Below are 25,606 nucleotides of genomic sequence, written 5' to 3'. Positions count from 1 at the left end.
TTAAATGTTAAACAATTAAGTTAATCTTAAAGACTTTAATAATATTGAATAGGTGGTTTTCAATAAATTAATTGTTAAACATTTAATATATTGAATTTCAATATGCAGTGCTGGATGATGGTGTTTGGGGGCCCTGGGCTATTTAAAAATGTGGGGCCCCTTCTTCGTAACATCACGTAAGACTAGCATACTGAAGTCGTTATAGAACTACTTGCACTTAAATTAATGAATAGGGAAGTATTGAAATAGACTACAATTTTTCTCTATTTTTCATGTTAATATTTCATAATGCCAAAACATATTTTACATTTGTCTCATCATCACTATCAAATCGACATACAAAACACAACTTACGTTTTTTGGCACCACTAGGATATTTTCTATCCATTTTACAAAAACATTACAGTTGTAACTTAAGAAGGGTTCAATAATAATCAGAGGTGAACTGGAAGTTCTCTTCCTGATGCAAAGATATAGTATAGCATGCGTATTCCACTGTACTTCCCCTGTCCCCTCCCGCTCACTTTCTAGACCTTTTCACCCCCTTCACCCTCTGACCGTACTCGCAAGCTGCCAGATTAAAATTTTCGTCAACAATAACTTTTACAATAATTACAGTGCATAAGTAGCGAGGATTCGTGTCTCCGGACGGTAACTGATTCTAGCAGTGATGGAATACTAACGCGGACAGCTGATAAGAAGGAAGGAAGGAAGGAAGGAAGGAAGGAAGGAAGGAAGGAAGGAAGGAAGAGTGCGTGTTCGATATTTTGCGAGCGTAAATATTCATATACACGCATGGAGGTGGAGCAGCAGGCCTTTTTAATACAATTTTAGGTTCAGCCAAAAGCCGGGGCCCCTTGGCACGCGGGGCCCGGGGCTGCAGCCCCTTTAGCCCCTCCTCTTAATCTGGCCCTGTCAATATGGTCAAAATGAAAATAGTCACTTGTAATGCTGATATCATACGATACTGACTGTGTTGAATGGACTTCTTTCCCTTAAAAACTCTAATCACCTCTTCTAGGTTTCAACTCATGATCTTGAGATTCAGAGGCTGACAAGCAAGCAGGGAGGCTAATAGTTTTACTCAACTGTTGATATTGTGATCGTAACCACAGGCTGGGGGCTGTCATTTTGCCACTGAACCACAGACGGAGTTAAAATAATCACTGAAACGAAAAGAGAAGAAACAAAACCCACCCACACCCACCCTCCCTATCAGAAGTCTCTGGAGTGGGAAGGGAAAGTTATATGGGATGTTAAAGAACAACAAAGACAACTGCAAGCAATAAATCAATTTGCGTAAGGATAAACTACAGAGGAAAAGGGACTTACAAAGGCAAGCAAACACAAGATACAAACATTAGATTAGAAAGCAAAAGTAGTAGTATTTCAATATTTCGTAGTCATCAGTCCTGAACATGAGGTAGCTGCAGAGCATTTCTTTGTTACTTTACTGATGAAAATACTCAATGAAATAAATAATGTTACTTGTACTTTATACCCCTCCAACTACTTTTACCGTTTGCCGAGATGCTAGAACTGTCCCGCAGGAATTCTTTGATCAAAATCCATATCCTGTTTCCAGTCATTCGACTGGGTCAAGGATGGAATGAATGAAGCCCTCATCTAGCGGTGAGGATAGGAACTGTACCGGCTGCCAAAGTTTGTCGCACTCCTCTGGGGCAACGATTATTAACTCACAGATGAAATGAAATGATAATGGAGAGTGTTGCTGAAATTAATGATGACAGGGAAAATCGGAGTACCCGGAGAAAATCCTGTCCTGCCTCAGCTTTGTCCAGCACAAATCTCACATGGAGCAACCAGAATTTGAACCCAACGGTGAGAGGCTGGCATGCTGCCACTTCAGCCATGGAAACTCGAGGAATTCTTTTATATGCAGGTAAAACTACCGACGCGAGGGTGCCATAACTGAATACTTTCAAATTCCACTGGACAGAGTTGGGATTGAACCTACCAACTTGAGCTCAGAACAGTCTGAGGCACTCACGTTGGCAAAATATTTATTCTTTGTGTTCTAACCTGTTTTGTAAGTTACCAGCATCCTTACCTATGTAGATACCCTTTGTCCTAATTGTGTTCCACTTCATTCAGATTAGTACCTAATCAGGTAGAAATATTTACTCTGAGAAGAAACAGAATTCCATGATAATTAATAGACACTGATTAAAACAAGATCTTGTATTTTACAGCATAACATAATGATACATGATTTTCTTTCATTATGATAGAATTCAGTATGTACAACAGAACTACTAAGAGAAAACAATGAAGGAGTGTCAAAAATCAAATAACTCTACTTCTATGATAGAAGAGAAATATTCTTTTTTTTCAGGCAGTGGATAGTATTCAATACTACCTTCCCTGAGTTCAAAATACATTTTATACTGAATTATGGGAAGCTAATTTTCGACTATCCGCTTGGTCACAGCTCATCTACGTTCGGAATGGACTTGTCCATTTCAGTTTGTCAACTGGAGGCAACTCATCGTGAAGGTAGTTGCAATCTGGTTTGCTACAGAACTTCCCATACCGGCATGGCTGAAACAAAACAAACAAGACATTAAAAATGATCTCCATTTTAAATACGAGAGAAAAAGAGCATAATAAAAATTTGTATAAATATAAAACCAACAATATTAAAGTTCTAACATTCATTCCTTCAAAATTCCCACAGTATTCTTAACAAATATAACTGATATATGCATTTCCTTTTCTCTTCATAGGCAAATGTTGGACAAGGAAAAGGAAGCATGATCAGCAAATGCACATAACGGAAATGCGAATGCTGCGATGGTCAACGGGTGTCGCCCTCTTGGATCGAGTGCACAGTAAGCATATACAAGGATCATTTAGTACGGCCCCTACTAGAGAGAAACTGGACGAGCGGCAGTTGAGCTGATACGGACACATACGTCGAGATGAAGATCATCCCGTTAAGAGAGTTCTTGCAATCGAGGAGCCAAGGAGAGGACGCAGGCATCCGAAAACAACATGGTGGTGTACAACAAAAAAAAAAAAAAAAAAGGCCTTGAATAGGAACGGCAATCCAGTGGCGGAGATATCCAACCGCAGGGAGTACTCTCTAAGGATCAGAAGAGCTGACCCTGAGTGATACTTGCGAGTGTCCATTGTGGGCACACATACGGCCAGGAAAGAGGAAGAAGAAGAAGGCGAGAAATATCTTTCAAAAAGTATAAAGGAAATATTAGCAGGATGGGGTCTATCTGTGTTTGAAGGCCACAGGAAAGTGCCTCTCAACACTAGCAATAAACTGGGTCCAGGCACAGAAGCTAATGGCAGGGGACAATTGAAGTCTTCGAAAGGATAATTTTCATACCATACTCATTTCACCCATTTTCAAGTTCGGTGAAGTATTCATGGACGGCCATGACTGAGAGATATATAGAAGGCTCTTTTATCAAGGGGTATATCTTTAAGTCATTGCCATTCATCAGTACTTCACGTCACAGCCTGCACAGCTGTTAGGTAATATCGTGTCACACATTTTGCATCATTACTTTTGAGACAAAAATTTTCAGATAACACTCAGCCATTAGACATATTTATGTTAACATTTAGAATAAAGAAGACAATGATATTACAAGTAATGTAAAACTAAAAGGAAGAAAAATGTTAATGTCTTTGCTTTACTTACTTTGGGATGAAGAAACCTGCACAAACTATTAGCGCATTTAGGAAAGAATTTGCACACTTGTGAAGAAGTCTGGCCAGAATTAGATCGTGCAGTCCTCAGCCTCAATTTGCTAGCTGGAAAAAAAAAAAAAAAGAGAAAGAAGTAGCAGAAAATTGTATCAATATTCATAAAACTCCAAAACAAGTACAATACTTGAAATTCTCTATTGCAGTGATATTCAGCCATGTAGGTGAGGATAGTAGTTTCTAGACAGTTGTAACCACTCCAACAAGTTAATTTCTCTACCAATAAAAAATTCTTATGTCAATTACGACCACAGTGCTCAGCATAAAAATATTAAACAAAGAAGTTTTTAAATGATTTCTTTTCTTTTTGCTTTACATTGCACCGGCACAGATACAGTCGATTTTATGGCGACGATGGGGTAAGCGTGGGAAGAAAGCATCCATGACCTTAACTAAGGTACAGCTCCAGCATTTGCCTGGAGTGAAAATGGGAAACCAAGGAAAACCATCTTAAGGGCTGCTGACAGTGGGCTTCAAACCCACTATCTCCCAGATGCAAACTCACAGCTGCACACCCCTAACACCGCATGGCCAACTCGCCCGGTTAAATATGTTCTGTTAATAGAGTTCTCCCTATTTCTTTCACACAAAAATAATGGCAGCTTTTCCTTGATGCTAAACACTGTTTGTTCCTTTCTAAATGCAGCTGTTAGGAATTTCATTGCAATTCTGCAGAGATGACTATATTAAGACGTATGACATATGGAACTATGTTCCATTCTTTATTCCTTGCTTTTTGCAAGTAAGTAGTTTTAATTTTACAATTAAATACAAAGATTTGTAATGACAAGAAATTCTTTATTAACATGCAGTATTTATATAATGCCTAGTCTATTCAATAGTATAATTTATACTGTAAGTACAACTTACATGTAACAATAATTATACATTGTCATATTGCATGTAATAGTACGACTAGTGATGTTTATTTAGCTTGAAGTGTGTTAAAAAAGACAGGAGATGATGTTAGGAGGTTATTCCTTGCTGTTTACAGTGTACTGGTGGAAATAATTTCCTGCAACTATTTTGATAGCTTGGTTTGTAGGATTCCTGGAAGCTGTCATGCAGGGCACTAGTTTCACTACCAATTCACTCAAGGTTCACCATCCTGCAATGTATCATCATACCACAGCGGTAATGAAAATCCTACGACGAAAAAAACGATTTCCAAAATGTAGCGAACAAGGCGCATTTACAGTATTCAAATAATGCACTTGGATAACTCAATGGCAAACATAACCTCATGCAACGAAAGAGAAAAAAGAAGGAAAAAATTCTAAGACGAGGAGAAATCTATGCTGGCTCCTCTGTGCACGTGCTTTATTCACTGGATTATTTTACTGCATGCATTTTAGATGCCTTGTACTTGTACGGAAAGTACCCAATGTCCTTAAAACACCGTGGCTTATTGAACAATCCTATGACGAGAGGAGGAAGTCTTTCGCTTCTGTCTGCTCTTCAACATATCAGATGTAAGGCTTTTCAGGCGTTTGCTCTATTAACCAGCGTTTCGTCTTAGGTCTGACACTAGACTCGTCAGAGTGGGATGTGTCAGACCCTACCCACTGACGCTGGGTGTATGCAGGTGAGCTTATCAGAAGCCTATTTATGAGGCACAGTCTGATAACTGCATACGGACGAAACGCTGGTTAATAGAGCAAACGCCCGAAAAAGCCTTACATCTGATATGTTTTTGACGTGCTCTATTGGTGAAAAATATCTAATTCCCTCTATGGGAATTTAGAATTTTCCATTCGGAATTGCTAGGCGGGCAAAAATTCCATTGTGGAGATTTATCTCCCGTATGCAGTTATCAGGCTGTGCCTCATAAATAGGCTTCTGATAAGCTCACCTGCTTACACCCAGCGTCAGTGGGTAGGGTCTGACACATCCCACTCTGACGAGTCTAGTGTCAGACCTAAGACGAAATGCTGGTTAACAGAGCAAACGCCTGAAAAGCCTTACATCTGATATGTTTTTGACATGCTCTATTGGTGAAAAATATCTAATTCCCTCTATGGGAATTTAGAATTTTCCATTCTGTCTGCTCTGCAATGCAGGACAGTGAGACTTGTACGATTTCCCCTCATGGCACTTCTTTCATAATTCAGAAAAGCCAACCTTTGCCACGTCATAAAGTATTAATGCATGCAATCATATTGATTCACAGTTTAAATCTTTCAAATGCCAAGGAAAAAAATTATTTCCGAAATGTATCCAACAAGGTGCATTTACATTATTCAAATAAAGCACTTGGATAAATCACTGGCAAACATAACCTCATGCAATGAAACAAGAAAAAAACAAGATTCAAAGACGAGGACAAATTATGCTGGCTTCTCTGTGCAAGTGCCTTATATTTTGGATTACTGCACTGTTTGCATTTTTAAATGGCTTGTACTTGCATGGAAACATCGTGGCTTATCGAACATTCCTATGACGAGGGGAGGAAGTCTTTCACTTCCATCTGCACTGTAACACAGTACGGTAAGCCTGTCTCCTTTAAAACCCCGGTTGATCTCGGCCTTAAAAAAAAAAAAAGGAGAGATGAAGTTTCATCGGCATTAGCAATATTGCTCGGTGCGTACAAATTGATTATAATTATGAACCATGCTTTTCCACCAACTGTTGGCATCACCAGTGTTTGTGGATTCTGCTTCTCTGCACACTGCCTCCTACGTGATATTGGGCGTTCCTTAGAATGCTGAATAGTAATGAATTACAATTTCACTCAAACTTAGCAACTATTAAACACACTGTAGACGCACAGAAGCGAATGAAAGTGCGGAAAGCTACCCCTGCACATTCTGGAAGACATGTTCTATCGTCACTCTGAGAATATTCAAATTTGAATTACTCTGTAAAAACTATTTTTTTTAAATGTAAAGGCAGTTTTGAATTAAAAGTCTGATTTTTTTCCCGATTAAATATGACATTTGGGGGCAGTTTTCTTCCATCTGCAGTTACACAGAGCATAACTGTACACCTAACACAGAAAACTATGTGAACCAGGAGCGCGTTGCCAACCTTGACACAAATAAAAACCTGCACCCCAATTTCGTGCCTCAATTTAAAAAAAAATATATGTGGGGATTATTCGCATAAATAGGGTAATAAGTGAGCTAGTCTGTTTGATGTAAATGGTACCAGGTCCAGTATACTTCACAAACAAGTGAAAGAAGTAATAAAAAATTGAGGAGTGGGTGTTAAAAAGTTGAAAAATATTTGAGCAAAGAATAAAGTGTAACTACATGCACACATGCAGACACAGCGTGCTTTCTTGAGTGAGAAGAATTCCATACCCCATCCCTGGAGGCAAATATCTACCAACTGTAGCACAGCCATCTACAACTTTTATTCTTATTCTATTACAGGTCATTCTTTATCTTATTTTTTCCTGGATAATACCTAAAAACACTCGTATTTCACTTCTATAAACTCCTAGTAATTAGAGGGCTTTCACATCTGTTACAGCTTCCAAATTACAGTAACCAACTTACCTGGAGCTGGTGCAGTGAGAAGTGCTTTGAATGTTACATGCATGAAGGGACAGTCTCTTCGGGTACACGATGAATCAAACTTGCACATGGGGTGGATGTAAAGACATTTTTCTCTGAACGGGCACTTGGGAAACGACCTGAAAAGAAGGTGTTTACACTAAAATAACAAAAATACAATGAAATGATACATCAAGAAATAAGAAATTAATAATCTTACAAACATGTATACTACCTAGTAATATACCATACATAATTTAAACACTACTTTCCTTTTTTTCAAATTTAAGAGGGAAATGTAAAAAGCAAGCAATCTGCACCAATTCTTATTCCAACAAACACACCTTAAAACAAGAAATTAATGACATTATACTGTAATTTCTTCAGCTTATTCCTACAAACACACCTTGAAACAAGAAATTAACGACATTATACTGTAATTTCTTAAGTTTATCCCAATTATTTTTGAGGTCACTGGAACTATCCAGGTTCATTTTGGGTTTACAGCCACAAGTCTTTACTGAGACAATCTTCATTATTTAGGTGAAATTTACAGCCCCAGATCAATAGGATTCAAAACCTTGGTAGTATGAATGGAAAAAGCCAACAGCTGAACCACCACACTGACTTGACAAGAGAATTTATCTATATATACGAAAAATAAGAAGTTTGTCTGTACATTGCTCAGAATGTAAAAAGAATGGTATTTCTGTATCAGTCGTGTCCACAGTAACAAGGAAATGTATTTTTCCATGATTTCTGTCTGTATGTATGTATGTATGTATGTATGTATGTATGTATGTATGTATGATACCCGACAGGGACATGAACCAAGGACTGGTGAACAAAGGGACGCACATTTCTTTGTATGTTAGGAAATTTGCGGGAACTCGGAAGCTTGGGACGCCACAGGTGTGGCCGAGCCAGGGAATCCCGAAGATGAAAATAAGGAGAAGTAATCCCCAACTCAGGTTGTTGCCAAGTGGGAGAGGTACATGTTTTAGCATCGAAATATGGGAGCCATCTTTAAATTAGCATGACCAACTTCGTCCTCTATAGTGGAAGAATTATTGAAATTTATAATATGGCACCGCATTATGATTCAAAAGAGCTGGTCGTGATTTGAGAATTTATTTAGACTGTGTGACGTCCTTTTTGGTAATAAGCCTCTGCTAAAAGAAGGAATAGATGGTTACGTAACAACGGAAAATTACTGGGGTCATGTGTTGTATGCCTACACACCCACTTGACAATGGGCATCCTGTGAGAGAAGGGGAAGTTGGAGAAAGATATTTATTCATTACTAGAGATTACAAGATTGGATTCCGCACGGGTATGTCTCATTTATATTATATGATTATTGGTCACCTGGCTGTCGCACTATGATGCCTTAGGTACAACGTGGACACGCTGTATATGAATTTTGAGAGGGGGAAAGTTCTTAGTTAATAGAAGGCTGTATAAGTGTCCTCCTCAGGCAGTCGGTGGATTCTTCTCGCGAGAGACAGATGTGTGTTCAGATCAGGCTCCGAATTCCTTTGCCCTGTGAACCATTAAAGCAGAAAAATAGGTAAAACACCTTTGTTCGAGTGGAGTGTAAAATGAATTAATACACGAGATACAATCAAGCGCATAATTTAACTTTGCGGACTCTTGAACATAAATTTCGACTCGTAAACTTGTTATTATTATTACGACGGTCACCCGGGATAACAAGGGGGACGTGTAATAATACAAGCACTACTACGGTCCATGATACAGGATTTTATTCACAGCCGAGTAGTGAATAATTTGTACAGAATGCGTTGAAATACCCTGTATTAATTTTCTTTGATTCCGAGACTATTGAATCAGAGATTGGGTCGGTTTGTGCGCAGTGACACAGATGAACAGAGCGAGTATTAAGAGTGTGTGTATCTGTGTCTAGATAACCATCGCCGCTAGCAGATGAAATCAACAGTCATTGACAAGGCATGAACCAGCACTAAATCCACAGGATGGGCCACCCTAGCTGACCAAGACTGAGCAATACCATTATTTTATGCATGGCATAAATGGGGTACAGATAATTCTTTACAAAGCTGTAGCTATTAACTGACAGGGATTTTGGTTTATTTAATTGCAAATATGCCAAGAAATGGCACAGAGTTTCTTTTTAGTAACAAGTCCGAGTGACTTATCTTATACATATGGGTAAATTTATTTGTGGGGAAAATTGCTTTTCATTTCATTTTATTTGGTATTTATGTTTCTCTGTAGTTGATTTCAATATAATGATTCATTTTATTTTGTTTTTGGGACAGATGATGTAGGAGGAGCTGGTATTTAACCAGCGGGCCTATCGTGCATGCTCAGTAGTATTACTGTTATATTAAGTCGTCTGAATGAAGAAATGCAGCAGTGAGAATCGCCCAAAGAACCGAACCGAACCGAACCGAACCGAACCGAACCATGACCTTCAATGAAATATTTAGCTAGGGACTATTTTCATTTGTATTGTGTTCGTTTAACATGTGTTTTGATAATGGTAGGACCCATTACAATTTAAATCGTGTGAAATTATCATTGTGCTTTTTTTTCTTTTTATCAATGTGTGTGTGTTTGTCATGACGTAAGTATAAAGTGATAGATTAGTGACCGTGTAAGCTAAGTAGGCACATCAGGTAGAGAGTAGGCCCATTTTAAAGGATCCATGATGATAATAATAATAATAATAATGATAATAATAATGGTAATAAGAATAATAGAAGCCGGTGTTCTGATATTCATATCTCTGTGTTTGTTTGATTACTATCGGACCAGCTGTGTGTAGATAGAGGAAATGTGTGCTGACAGTTGCATCAGATGACGAAGTAAGGATGATTTGAAGTCAGGACTCATAGTGTGAATTTTTCTGAAGTAGATTGTGGTGGTATACTTGATGGATGCTTAAGAATTGAGAAATATCATCTCATTATAATGAGGAAGTTATTTTATGTTGCGACTTGATGTGAAAGTGATATTTTAAAGGGACGATTCTTCTCCCTTTGACTGGGGTAAAATGTCTCGCTATCATTCCTCCCGTTGCGTCCCGCTCTCACTCCTCCCCTTGCGTCCTGCTCCATGGCTATATGGTTAACATGCTGGCCTGTCATTATATAGTAGCTGATGATGGCCATGGAAGGCCGAAACCGGTACTAATGTATAAGTATTGATAGGTGGAACACATTTCTTGTCTGTATAGTGAATCCAATCAATACGGAAAATGAAACTTATAATAATATTTCATTTTCCTCCCATTGAGAGGGTCAAAAGACTTGGGGGATCATGTTTACGAGTGAGCCTCCCGTAGAGTATTTTCTTGTGTGCCTTCGACCTCACCGTGAACTTGTAGCCCGCCTGGCACTTCGTTCCTGCGGGACATGCAAACTGATTTATTTCCTCAGCTAATTTAAAGAGACTTCGGAATATTAGGCCCGGTTTTCTTTTATTTATTATTTTCTTGCATATAAAATCATAAGTAGGGCTTTAAGGTTCCCTGGAGACATCGTGGACCCCGGTTCGATTCTGGGCCTGTGTGTAGCAGTCTCACAATATTGGGACAGATAACTAGTGTTTCACAAGTACTGTATATATAAATTTTGTATTTCTCGTGAGTGCTGATTGTGTATTGTGTTGTGATGTCATATGATAATATAATTCATGAATTTAGACTTTTGTTGCTTAATCCATACCAACGCCAAGCATTGCTAACATGGAAATATTGTTTAATCATGTTAACTGGCGATGGCTTTTGTCACGATCGTCTTAAGGTGTAAAACCCCTTCGTCATCGGTCTGTATCAAAAAGGGAAAATGTGAAGATTTTATTTATTTAGATAGTTTACGCCCACACTGGAGCACTTAAATCAAACCCAAATACATTTATGTTAACAAAGAATTAACTGAAGATTTAGCTTGCATTATCTTCTTCCTATCCCAAAACCTCTTCATTCTGACTGATCTGGCTGCCCTTTCTTCATCAGATATGACATATTGTTTGTGTTGTACAGTTTTTAATGACAATCTTATTTGTTTGTTCTTGAGAATCCTTTTTTCTTCTCTATTTTCAATTTGCTTCATTGTAATATTCAGGTTTTCTAAATCATTCTGAACTTTTTTAAACCAATTATTTTTTGTTTTACTTTTCCAAAAGTAATTAAATAGTTGTTTTATTATCCTATTATCATTTAATCTAGAAAGATGACAGAAAAAGGCAATTCTTCTTTTTCTCATCGTATCTATTATAGATTCACTTTCCCTATAAACCACTGCATGAGACAATAATCTCCATTGTCCATCCACCTGATATTTTTTATTAATGATTGTTCTGAGTATCCTTCTGTCAACCTTTTGCAGTGTATCAGTTGTTGCTTTGGTGTTCAATTTAAATAGTGTTTCACAAGCATAAGTCACTTCAGGTTTAATGACGGAACAGTAATGTTGAAGTTTAGCATTTAATGAAAGAGATTTTTTCTTGTACTTTGGCCATGTAAGTCGTTGTGCTTTTTTTAACTCAAATGTTCTGCTTTCTATTGATGATTTTTCATTGGAGTTCCAAGTTATAATTTCACCAAGATATTTAAACTTATTCACAATTTTAATTTGTTTGGTATTGACTAAGGTAATGGTTGGTGCTATAACATGGAAGGTTGGCATTATTTCTGTTTTTTCATATGAAATTTGCAATCCAACTTTTCTTGCTATGTTATCAAGTTCTTCTATTTGCAATTTAGCTTCTTCCATATCATTAGCAAGTAGTGCAAGATCATCAGCGAATGCTAAACAATTGAGTCTTATTTTTCTGCCAATCTTGATGTTAGGTTGACACATCTTATTCCATTCCCGCATGATTTTTTCCAGCACACAATTAAACAATAATGGTGAGAGTCCATCTCCCTGCCGAAGTTCAGTATTAATGTCAAATGGCTTTGAGAGTTCATTTCTAAATCTGACTTTAGATTTAGTGTTCTTAAGGGTAATTTCAATAAGGTGAATAAGTTTTGGATGTAAACCAAATTCTTTTAGGATAATCAATAATGACTCATAATGGATACTATCATACGCCTTTTTAAAATCAACAAAAGTGATAACTAAGTTTTTGTTTCTAACCCTATGATGCTTCATAATCCACTTTAACTCTTTCAGACCGTGTACGCACAATTGTGCGGGTTCGTGTTTTTTTTTATGTCTGAGCTTATTTGACGTTTTCTTGGCGCTAGACCGGACTGCAGTGCTTGTGCGGGACACGTAGCATGTACTTCAACTGTTTTTATTTATTGCTTGACCACCAGGGGGCAGGAAGAAGAGTTTAAAAATACAGTTCATTGGCAATATGGCAGGAAGCAGTAATGCCTAAAGTAAGTATTTATTTATTGCATTCAAATTAATCTAGAAGCTTTACTGAATATCAGAATATAATCAATGAAGTGTGTAGATTGTGTAGTAAACGTAAATTGTGAACATTGTACGTAATACCACGAGGTTTTGAATGTTGATACGCACATATGTGCGGACAAGATTTCCTTACAGGCAATGCATGCAGGTGTGCTGGGTGCTGTCACAAAAAGGACTGTGAAAGAAAAACTCGTACTCTACATGAGAAATGTAATGTATAAGATTTTAATTGTTTAAAATCGTTCCACACTGTAAAATACAACAATGATCATGATGCACAAGTACTGAGTTGAATTTTTTTATTTTTTTATTTTTTGCAAGTAGTGAATGAAGTCCTGACACGCACAATTGTGTGGGTTCTGTTTTTCAGCCGATAGTTCTTATTTTGTAAAATAAACTGTAAAAACATGTATTTGAGAGCATTTTAGTAAGTTTTTGACGTTTTGACCCCTTCAGATTTCTTTCAGGTCTGACGACAAGCTGCTGCTGCCAAAAGGGCAGTAATAGCAAAACTCCTCCTCAATGTAGAAAATGTAACATTTACTTGTGTTTGAACGAAGATTTAATTGTTTTAAATTATTCCCCACTGTAAAATAGAACATTTGATCATGTACATATGTATATTCACATGCACTGAGGTAATTTTTCTTTTTTGTAAGTAGTGAAGTAAGTCCTGACACGCACAATTGTGCGGGTGCTTTTTTTCAGATGTTAATTTTTATTTTGTAGAATAAACTAAAAATATATGTATTTAAGAGTATTTTAGTCAGTTTTTGACATACAAACAAAAATTCACACCGCCAGTTTTCTTTCAGGTCTGAAAGGGTTAAACTGATAATTTGATCTGGACAACTTCTCCCTGGATGAAAGCCTCCTTGGTATTCTCCAAGTTCACAGTCAAGTTGTTCTTGAATTCTCATGTATAATAACTTTGAACATTTTTTGTAAGTGATATCCAGCAATGATATCCCCCGATAACCTTTTTTTATGTAAAGGGTGTATTATCGCCATATTCCACTCTTCGGGCATTTTTTCACTATTCCAAATGTCTATGAAGTAATTATGTAAATTTTGAATGGTTTGTGTATTAGCATTCTTCTATATTTCTGCAATTAGTTGATTCTCCCCTGAAGCTCTGTAATTTTTAAGTGAATTGATGGCTTTCAACACTTCATTGTAATCTGGTGGTATAACCTTTTCTAATGGTGTTTTATTTTTTGAATGAAAGTCATACTCTAGGTATTGTGTTGGTTCTTCACTATTAAGTAATTCTTGAAAGTATTGAGCTAAAATTTCTGCATTCTCTTGGTTACTATGTGCCAGTTTTCCATTTGTATTTCTCATCATAAGTGTCGGTGGAGTATAGTTTGATCAGTATTGTTGAAACGTTTTATAAAAATCCCTCGTCTTATGTTGTATGAATGCTTCATCTATGGTGTTTAATGATTCTTTGTGATAATTTCTCTTAACCCTTCTTATTTCTTTGGCTGTTTGTTTTCTAGCATTATTTAGTTCTTCACGGGACTTTTCTGTTCTGTTTTATTGATCATTCAACCATGCTTTGTGCCTGTTTTGAATCGCTGAGTCACACTCCACATTCCACCAAGCAAGTTTCTTTCGTTTTTTAACAAGAGCAATTTCTTCAGCTATGGTTTTTAATTTTTCAATTACTGTCCCCAAATTGTTGCTTAGAGGAGTTTTAGACCTTTCAAAATACAGTTTATTATTAATTAAATAACTACGGTCATACTTCTTCCTCCAATTGGATTTGGATATTTTGTATGAGAAGATTATTACAAAAAACAAGAAAAAATCATGAAGGAACGATCACCTGAAGAATAAGACAAGAAGGACTGCCTTTACATTAGATGCTCTAATAACCCAGAGACAGAAGAAAACTAACTGTGAAGGTCTACAATATCGAAAGATCATAAAACTGATCAACAATAACATTACATTGACCATTGTTGAGATGTGATTTGTCTCTTCTGTTGCCACTCATCTCCAATAGATGGAATTACTGCTGCATCCCAAGTGAAACAGCATGCTTAAATATTTAATTTAATTATAAGCTTGTCAATACAATATTTCAAGTAAGTGATATTACATCAGTCTTGGGACTAGTTTCAGCCACTTAGTGGCCATCTTCAGCCAAATAAAAATTTAACATATTATACATATATACGTTATCATTATAGACTGTTATGCCTTTCAGCGTTCAGTCTGCAAGCCTCTGTGAATTTACTAAACGTCGCCACAATCCTCGATTTGCAACTAGTGTTGTGGCCTCATTTACTTCTATACCTCTTATCTTTAAATCATTAGAAACCGAGTCTAACCATTGTCGTTTTGGTCTCCCTCTATTTCTCTTACCCTCCATAGCAGAGTCCATTATTCTCCTAGGTAACCTATCCTCCTCCATTCACCTCACATGACCCCACCACCGAAGCCGGTTTATGCGTACAGCTTCATCCATCAAGTTCATTCCTAAATTAGCCTTTATCTCCTCATTCCAAGTACCCTCCTGCCATTGTTCCCACCTGTTTTTACCAGCAATCATTCTTGCTACTTTCATGTCTATTACTTCTAACTTATGAATAAGATATCCTGAGTCCACCCAGCTTTCGCTCCCGTAAAACAAAGTGGTCTGAAAACAGACCGATGTAAAGATAGTTTCGTCTGGGAGCTGACTTCCTTCTTACAGAATACTGCTGATCGCAACTGCGAGCTCACTGCATTAGCTTTACTACACCTTGATTCAATCTGACTATATGACCATCCTTAGAAAAAAAAAAAAAAAAACCTAAATACTTGAAATTATCTACCTGTTCCAGCTTTGTATCACCAATCCGACAATCAATTCTGTTGAATTTCTTACCTACTGACATCAATTTAGTCTTCAAGAGGCTAATTTTCATACCATACTCATTGCACCTATTTTCAAGTTCCAAGATATTAGACTGCAGGCTTTCGGCACAATCTGCCATTAAGACCAAGTCGTCAGCTTAGGCCAAACTGCTTACTACATTTCCACCTAAATGAATCCCTCCCTGCCATTTTATACCTTTCAGCAGATGATCCATTGCAATTTCTGCCATAAGTTCTTTCCCCGCAATCCCACTGTGGCTTGATTCTGGTGCCATCATCACACAACCTGGCTAGAAGTCATGAATATGCTGCACCAGTGGGTGTTCCAGGAAACAGGTATTGATGCTTGCTTGTAGTTTAAAGTGGCCTAACATCGAAGGTCATCGGCCCAGGAAACAGGTATTAAGAGATTGCAGAAAACATAACAAGTTGTTACACAAGAGAAAGTGGTCTCATTCATGATACAGCACAAACTGCAGAGTTTCTAAGATGGGTAAAGAGCTCCAAAGTTTACATGCTACATACACTAGGAAGCGAGATCTTGGTCCTGACATTGTCGATGACAAATGAGCATTCAACATTCTCTCCTACCTTAGAACGGTCCATGAAGACAAGTTGTGTGTCTGGATACTGGTGAATGAAGTCCTGGAAATACCTCTGATAAACAGAGGCATTCATGCTCGCCTTAGGTCAACGGAATAGATATACCCATGTATCTGATCGCAGAACTAGCCATGGAGGTACCCAGCTAGGCTTTCACTAGCCATATTCAACTCACGACACAAGCTGTCAATTAAAATACCAACTGGTTGTGTGGCATTCGACCAGGCTTTGTACCTCTGGTGGTACTGCATTTGGTATTAAAGAGGCATTGATAGCATGGATGTTATGGCATTTCATGAAATTTGGCAGCGTACATGAAGACTGCCTTCTTCACAATGAAAGAACTCCCAATTCAGCGAGTAGGCTGGGAACTGGAAAGCTCCAGTTATCAGCCTAATTCCACGATATCGATAAGGTTCACCGCACCTCGTAGGCCTACACTAAATAGAAACATCGAAACTGATGAAACAGGCAGACAGATGGCATCAAAAAAGTAAAAACGTAGCAGCACCGCACGGTCAACCCTCCATGAAGTGCCAGTGAGAAATTTAAGCATGTTAAGTCTCTTAACTTCTTGAAATAAGTTCTGCTCAATCCCTTCTACACAGCATTCGCAAATTTATGCTCAGATCTGCATCTAATATCCCTTCCCTCTCGATTAATAAAATAAAATGTAGACTCAACTGGACTAAAAGGAGCTTTATGTATGAAAATTCATGTAAACTGAATCAACCGTGCTGCAGCAACCAACAACAACAATAATCTATATACAGTGAAACCTCGTTAGTGCGTTCTTCATTAACATGTTTTCTCGCTTAGCATGTCATAAATTTGAAGTCCTATTCTCATTGTATTAAATCTATATAAAAATACCTTGCATACTGTGTCATGAATTTTCATTATTACCGCTTAGTATGATCACATTTTTCGTAGCCTTGAAAATGTTATTCGTTATCACTTGTGCAGGGAACGTGATTTACAAATCGAGAAAGAAAGAGCCCTCGCTACGGTTGCGAGATAAGGGGAAAAAGTCTTGAATTCCTGAACTTCAGAGGATAAGTTGCACCTTCAGGAAGCAAGCCGTTAGACTCAGGAATGTTCAGTTTTGCTTGCTGGTTAGCAGCCAGAGTGCTGAATAACACAGTGAGCCTGTTTGTGCTTGTATTTCACATTCTGTTCAGAAATTAGAAATTGATTTTGTATTCAGTGGTAAGGTGAAGGGTAGCATATATTTGTCACCTGATAGCCTACATCTAGATTAGAAACATAATCGTCTGAAGTTGACTAGCATGGTGCATATTTGTATTGTAACAGCCTAGTTATGGATTTGGAAAGTCGTGAAATTCCTTACTAACGAAGACAAAATCTATCCAAAATTGGACTGGTACCCACATCTTTAACCCTGACAGTAACACCATACATTTTTCTGACGTGTTGTGGGAATGAATGCCATCTATTCCTCTTAAGGAGAGGAGAGTTATCCCCTCCACCACCTCTATTCCTTGTTCATTCCATCTGGTAACTTTAATGTAACTTTAAATAATAGGCTATGAGTGACACGTCTTTGAAACGTGTGGTGTAACTAAAGCGATATTTATAGACGTGTTACTGTCAGGGTTAAACGTAAAAGGGGTAGCGCATATGTTGAAACTCGCACCTCCGAGTTTCGACTCAATCTAGTCGATCATTTGAGTTGGTCGAACAGAAGTTTCAAAATGGCGGCCAAAGTCGCAGTCACACAAGGTCGAGTGTAACCTCAAATTCATTGTCTAAGAGTGTGACCAGAAAATAATATTTAATAACCCACTGGTCCGAAATAAAGGCTTCTACTACCATTTGTTTTAGAAACAGTGTGATCCACAATAATACTTTATATTCTCATGGTCCCCCTGTGCAAATGTTTTCATATTTTTTGTTGGGTGGTGATTTTTACACCTTTCAGTGCACTGTTATTTTATAATCCCCAGCAGAAAAGGTTTTCCATATTTGTTCTCTCGTGTTTTTCACACCTTGTAATATTCCATTCTTATCTTTAGAAATGGTAAATAAAATTTTTTCACTGTACCCGCGGATACACGACGTAAAACGCTGTTGTGTCGAAAAAATTGTACCTAGTGTTTCCATATCCATGTTGGATAGCTTTCATTCGTGTACTCAGTAGTACGTTTTTTTCCCTTAACAAATTCTTTTTTTCTTGCCCCTGCAGAAACGTCTTAAAGATAAATGCAAAGGGGGTCAACTCCTTTTAATGAGATACTTATATCTCAAAAACTGAATATATTACAGACGTGAAAATTGGTACATGGAATCTCCTTTAAAACTTTTCGTTTTTGGAAAAACCACTTATGGGAGGGGGGAATTTTTAAAATGAGTGTATCTCAAAACTTAACATTGCAGACGTAAAAATCGGTATTTGGAATCTCCAATAAAAATAAACAATCATGCATTTTTTCGTTTTCTGAAAATCCACTTAATGGGGTGAAAAGAAGTGGAAAACGGATTGCACATTTTTACGAGGATACTTATATCTCAAAAAGTGAAGGTGTTACAGACATGAAAATTGGTACACAGAATCTCCGTTCAAAATAAACAGACACCTGTTTTGTTTCTAGAAAATCTAGAAAATGGGGGGAATTTTAAAAATGAGTATATCTCAAAAACATAACATGTTACAGGCTTAAAAGTTGATATCTGGAATCTCCTCTGCAACTAACGAACATGTATTTTTTGTTTTTGGAAAATCCACTTAAGGGGGTGATAAAATTGAAAAAGCGGGTGAAATCTTAAAATGAGTATATCTGCAGGTCTCAAAGCTGAAGATGTTACAGACCTGAAAATTGGTATATAGAATCTCCTTTAAAAATAGACACACAAATACCTTTTTTAAAAATCGAAACCGACTTTTAACCTATTAGGTCGTGTTACGTACATTTAGTACGTGTTGAAGAGATGTTAAGTACAGAACAAAAATGGCCAACCGGAGACCAGTGGGATCTGAACCCACAACCTCCCGATTTCGCGTCGGTTGCTCTACCAATTGAGCTATGGTGGCCTAGGCCATCTTTGTTCTGTTGGAAAGGATCTAAGCTACAGGTCTGGCACTACTGCCATCACTCTGTAGAGTGCGTTTAAGTCGCCCGACTGAACAATGGGTCAAATCTCCTTTATGGAAATACTAATATCTCAAAAAATGAAGAAGTTACAGGCGTGAAAACTGGTATTTGGAATCTTCTTAAAGAAAATAAAGAAACATGATTTTTTGTTTTGGGAAAATCCACTTAAAGGGATTGAAAAAGGAGTTGAATACCTTTTATGAAGATACTTATATCTCAATAAATATGTTACAGATGTGAAGATATGAAAATTGGTATTCAGAATCTCCTTTGAAAACATAGGAACACATACTTTTTGTTTCTGGAAAATCCACTTAAGGGGAGGGGTGAAAAGAAGTGAAGGAGGAGTCGAATTCTTTTTATGAGAATACTTATATCTCAAAAACTGAAGATGTTAAAGATGTGAAAATTGGTATTAAGGATCTCGTTTAAAAATAAACATGTATTTTTAGTTTTTGGAAAATCCACTTGGGGAGAGGGAGAGGACTGAAAAAGTTTTGAATTCTTTTTATGGGGATACTTATATCTCAAAAACTGAGGATGTTACGGACATGGAAATTGGTTTTGGAATCTCCGTTAAAAGTAAAGGAACACATCTTTTGTTTTTGACTTGAGAAAGGACTGTTTCTCACATGGGCAATTCTATGTTGCATGTTCCACAGTTACCTCTGCCAGTAGCCTGGTCATCTTAACCCCAAAAAGCAATACCACAAATGTGGTTTACAAAGAGGTTCTGGTAAATTAAGCTCAATTTTTCAGTGAGTTTTTATACTTTAGGAATTTTCAGATCATGCCTTAGTGCAATACTGAGGAATGATTATTTTTATCAAATTTCAAAATCACGCGAGCGAAGCCGCGGGTAGTAGCTAGTTTAGATATGTAATCATTGTCAAACATCATGAAACAACCCCTAGGACAAAACTCAGGTAGATGACTGGGGCGATGTTAAGGAGGATAGTAAGCTGAGAAGTATGGTCAAATACACAACTACCATTTATCAAAGTTGGAGGAGAACATGCAATATGTTGCGCTGCCTATAGCCTGCCTACGGAAGTCACTTAGAATATCTGCTGTGACGTTGCTTCTCACCCGTGCCAGTGTAGACCCTGTTACAGAGGCAAATTCATCAAAAGTCTGCCTGCAGATTGCAGTATACTAAGGAATGACAGTTCTTCTAGAGTCATTAGATGCAGGCTTGGACACGCAATTGTTCTCTTAGCAGCGTTCAATTGTAGTACAGAAACGGTGATCAGCTGGACCATACATCTTGGCATTAATTCTTCCTTACCACCTCCCGAACTGCCTCGTTGCTTTTTACCATAGAGGACGCTCACTCTGAAGGTGAACCTGAACTGTAATTCTAGTGTATTCTGTCTTCATACACACCACACCCAGGGATACTGGAGTTGGAAAATGAAGATGATGATGACTGTCCTTATAAAGATGTGATGCAAGTAGCTAGATTTGGCAAGGGACCTTTAGGCACTTCTGTACAATAAATGGACTTACTTGCATGGGGTATTTGGATGGTGGAAGGTACACTTTGTGCCCAACCGACATGATGGCCAATATTTGCAGCGTTCCAAACTTTTGGGGAGAGTGCTGTCTGTTTCACCTGGAAACAAAAGAATAAGCATACAATAGTATTTTTACATTTCAAATTACTATCTTAATTTACTGCTGAAAAGTAATTGATAACAGAGAAGCTGTTTGAAAGTAATTTGGGTACAATGCAAAGGGGTAGAAGGTGGAGATCTCTTTCCAAAACCAATGTTGACACCACAGAAGGTTTGCCAGTGTTGTCCATTGCAAATTCTTAACTTCCTCCAGGTGAAACAATTACAGCTGTTGCATACAGAGCAGGAAGTAACAAAATACACGAGCAGTTGTGTACAAAGCATCATCTAAGGTCAATAGAAAGGTTCCCTGATTTTAAGAGACAACTAAATTCCCAGTGCCAAAAATGATTGAATACAAGCTCAATGACAAGACAGAGAAGATGCAGAAAAGTATCTTAGCTAGGTTCTGGTGAGTGATATGCACCAGCATGTCACAATGTTGCATTGTTAAGTTCCCACTTAAAGGCATCCTGTGAAACAGGGCTATGAATAGGTCTACTTTGTCAATAGAATTTCAAATTAATACCTTAATGTACTGCTATTGTAACTGTATTGACAAGGAGGACCTATTAACAGCCCTGTTTCACAAGATTCTGTTAAGGCCAATCAAATATAAATGGAACCCACACCTTGGATTCTAATGTACGATGATGTATGTCCTAATGGGTACTGACGATAAGACTGACTTTCAGCATCAATATTGAGCATTGTATGACTACCTTGCAGAAGTCAGCCTATGGCCCATTGTAAAGAAAACAGAATGATTTAGATACCTACCTACGACAAGGACATTTAAGTACCGTGACTAGACAGTAGCTGCTGACGGAAACCTTTGTGACGAAATATCTAATTACAATGCGTGGCTTAAATGGCATTTTGTGACAGGTGTACTCTGCAAAAGACAGATTCCAGACCGGCTCAAGTCAAAAGTATACTGTTCTATTATCTACCCAGTTGCTCTGTATGGTACTGAATACTGCCCCTCATCAGAAGAAGGGAATGACGACTTGCCATCATGGAAACAAATGCTTTGACACTTCATGATCATGTCGAAGTGCACAGCACTAGTCGCTGAAAAGAAAGTTGTCTAAGCGGGTAGTACTTCAAGCAGAGGCAAAGACTGGATTTTGCTTTGCAAATAGATGGGAAACAGCTGGTAGGACAACTGAGGCAGCACTGGCCTGACAACCTGCATCTTAACCAGGCACACTCGATCGTGTCAAGTGGCAACAGATAATCAAAACAACGGACTCTGCCAGCATGGAACAAACATTGAGGAGGAGGAGCAGAAGAAGACTTTTTTTTACTATTCATTGTATGATAAAAACATATCGAACAGAAAAATTTTAACTTTTTTTGTACAAGTTTTCAATATAACCAACATTGACAGGAATATTAGTAACTGTTCCCCAAAATATTAATATGTCATTGTTTTGCACAGTTTGTACAGCAATAATATACACTGACTGACAGAGCAAATGCAACACCAAGAAGGAGTGGTTCGAAAGGGATGAAAGTTGGGGAAAAAACAGAGACGGCACGGACGAATAATTGATGTTTATTTCAAACCGATATGCAGGTTACACAATGCGCACGGCATCGACTCAGTAGGATGTAGGACCACCGCGAGCGGCGATGCACGCAGAAACACGTCGAGGTACAGAGTCAATAAGAGTGCGGATGGTGTCCTGAGGGATGGTTCTCCATTCTCTGTCAACCATTTGCCACAGTTGGTCGTCCGTACGAGGCTGGGGCAGTGTTTGCAAACGGCGTCCAATGAGATCCCACACGTGTTCGATTGGTGAGAGATCCGGAGAGTACGCTGGCTACGGAAGCATCTGTACACCTCGTAGAGCCTGTTGGGAGATGCGAGCAGTGTGTGGGCGGGCATTATCCAGCTGAAACAGAGCATTGGGCAGCCCCTGAAGGTACAGGAGTTCCACCGGCCGCAGCACATGCTGCACGTAGCGGTGGGCATTTAACGTGCCTTGAATACGCACTAGAGGTGACGTGGAATCATACGCAATAGCGCCCCAAACCATGATGCCGCGTTGTCTAGTGGTAGGGCGCTCCACAGTTACTGCCGGATTTGACCTTTCTCCACGCCGATGCCACACTCGTCTGCGGTGACTATCACTGACAGAACAGAAGCGTGACTCATCGGAGAACACGACGTTCCGCCATTCCCTCATCCAAGTCGCTCTAGCCCGGCACCATGCCAGGCGTGCACGTCTATGCTGTGGAGTCAATTGTAGTCTTCTGAGCGGACACCGGGAGTGCAGGCCTCCTTCAACCAATCGACGGGAAATTGTTCTGGTCGATATTGGAACAGCCAGGGTGTCTTGCACATGCTGAAGAATGGCGGTTGACGTGGCGTGCGGGGCTGCCACCGCTTGGCGGCGGATGCGCCGATCCTCGCGTGCTGACGTCACTCGGGCTGCGCCTGGACCCCTCGCACGTGCCACATGTCCCTGCGCCAACCATCTTCGCCACAGGCGCTGCACCGTGGACACATCCCTATGGGTATCGGCTGCGATTTGATGAAGCGACCAACCTGCCCTTCTCAGCCCGATCACCATACCCCTCGTAAAGTCGTCTGTCTGCTGGAAATGCCTCCGTTGACGGCGGCCTGGCATTCTTAGCTATACACGTGTCCTGTGGCACACGACAACACGTTCTACAATGACTGTCGGCTGAGAAATCACGGTACGAAGTGGGCCATTCGCCAACGCCATGTCCCATTTATCGTTCGCTACGTGCGCAGCACAGCGGCGCATTTCACATCATGAGCATACCTCAGTGACGTCAGTCTACCCTGCAATTGGCATAAAGTTCTGACCACTCCTTCTTGGTGTTGCATTTGCTCTGTCAGTCAGTGTATATCATAGAAAATTTATTAATCAAGATGAAATTTATTAATCAAGACAGCAATAATATGTCAGCAATAATATAAAATAATTATAATATTGAGAAAAGAAGTAGCAACAATGTAAATTGATCAATAATGTTGCACATGGTCTTGACTAATAAACTGTAGAAATCAGTGAGTGTCATACACACAGTTCCTTTGCGACCCTGACATTCGTTGCCCCATGTTATTTATGACTTTTCTTCAATATTAAATATTTTCCCTTTCTGGTGAGACATCTTCACAGTGATGCTCACCTTGACTACTGAACAGACAGACTGATTTGAAACCTACAATCTACTGAAAACAAGAGTTTGAAAACTAGCTTTACATTGTTGTCAGCAATCCCAAATGCACAACAAACAAAAATCAATATAGGACGTTATAGTTGATACGTTTGTCCGAAAATGTGAGAAAAAGAATCCTTTTATACAATACTAGTGCTTTGCCTGCGGCTTCGCTCGCATCATAGTTGAGTTATGTCCCATTATATTATTTTATTTCCCATTTGCTTTTGAAGTCCACCGAACCAACCTTATGCGTTCATCGACTTTCGTAAGAAATGTAAGACATGAACGTAAATGATGTGTTTTCCCGTCCCGGTTTCGGCCGGATTTGAAAAGTTTCACGTGTATTCTGAGTTCGCTGTTAAATTAAATTATCCTGTAATAATAGTAGCTTCTATTATTTTTTTAACCCCGTCACACGTAATCTAGTGCCATTGCACAAATTAGGTGGTTTGAGAATACGTAACAACATTACAGGTGCTCCTACTTTCAAACGAAGTTTGTGAGATAGGAATCCTGGAGGATTAAGAGTAATTAGGAATTCTACTGTATAATTGACAGCATCGTCCGTTTGTAATACCGTGTCGACCGATTTATACTCTATTTCTTCTGCATCAAAATATGTAAGCAATGCTTCATTTAATTCATTAGCCGTCTCATTAAAGTAAATCTACAAAAATCCAGGATCTTGATGAGCATTTGGCATTAGACTGCCTATGGAATGCTAAATTTGACCTTGTACTTTGAAAGTTGGCATAAGGCTGGGTTGGATGACTTGCTTAACACCAAAAGATGTCATTTGAAAACAGCTGCTATGTTTTCTAATTCGATAAAAAAAATGACCATGATCTGGATGGGCACCCATTAGTAACTGTACAATGGTCCAGGTGGGGATTAGAGTGGTGGCAGCTGAACCTTGCCAGAATCGCAACACATGCCTGGTGTTTCATCTTTTCACTTGAGAGCATTGCAGAATTGGCATTTATTGATCATTGTACCAGTGTTTATCAAGCTGTTATCTTCCTAATTAATTTCAGGATCGTAAGACATCCCGGAACGAAACTTAATTTTACATGGACGCAATCGTCTTTCTTTTCGGACCCCAGGGTGTTGTTCCTCATATCGCATTTGAATTGTCCTCTGATATTCGCGATTATTTTGCTGGTGCTCAATGAAACTCGGGATTCATGGTTCATGTTTGTGGGTTACTGTAGTCACGTCCTAGTTCGTGAACCATGGGCAACGGCTGAGTGGCCTAGTAAGTGGTCCTGAGAGTCGGGATACCAGTTGCTATGGAATGGGAGTGGGCATCTCGGACATATTCTGAGTCGTGGCCCTCCTTGTGCTCAGGCGGCTAGGACTACACAATTCACCGGTGGTCCAGAACCCGTTAGAGGAGAGATCCTCACTTGGACTATGTGCAAGTAGGGCAGCATCCTGCTTCATGAATTTACCGAGCTCAGAACACTTTAAGCAAGCCTCGGACCTATGGGAGTAATGGAGTCCCACTCCCATTTGACAGGCGAGGGACTCCTTGGAAACAACTTGGCGAA

General features: G+C 38.8%; 1 protein-coding gene across 2 annotated transcripts in view; it reads right to left on the bottom strand.

Annotated features, from left to right (window-relative positions):
• Positions 1 to 1,298: 1,298 nt before the first annotated feature.
• The window catches only part of Nab2 (Nuclear polyadenosine RNA-binding 2), a 129,463-nt gene continuing 105,155 nt past the window's right edge, over positions 1,299 to 25,606 (bottom strand). For both annotated transcript variants that reach the window (XM_067155409.2, XM_067155410.2), the window contains 4 exons: positions 20,749 to 20,854; positions 7,245 to 7,381; positions 3,680 to 3,792; positions 1,299 to 2,562 (listed from right to left, as the gene is read on the bottom strand). In XM_067155409.2, the coding sequence (XP_067011510.2) occupies positions 2,458 to 2,562; positions 3,680 to 3,792; positions 7,245 to 7,381; positions 20,749 to 20,854 (461 nt within the window). In that variant the 3' untranslated portion in view covers positions 1,299 to 2,457. The remainder of the gene's footprint in view (positions 2,563 to 3,679; positions 3,793 to 7,244; positions 7,382 to 20,748; positions 20,855 to 25,606) is intronic.

Source organism: Anabrus simplex, chromosome 11 (assembly GCF_040414725.1).
Source record: "Anabrus simplex isolate iqAnaSimp1 chromosome 11, ASM4041472v1, whole genome shotgun sequence".
In the NCBI taxonomy this organism is placed as follows: domain Eukaryota; kingdom Metazoa; phylum Arthropoda; class Insecta; order Orthoptera; family Tettigoniidae; genus Anabrus; species Anabrus simplex.
This window is presented reverse-complemented; position numbering and strand designations above follow the sequence as displayed.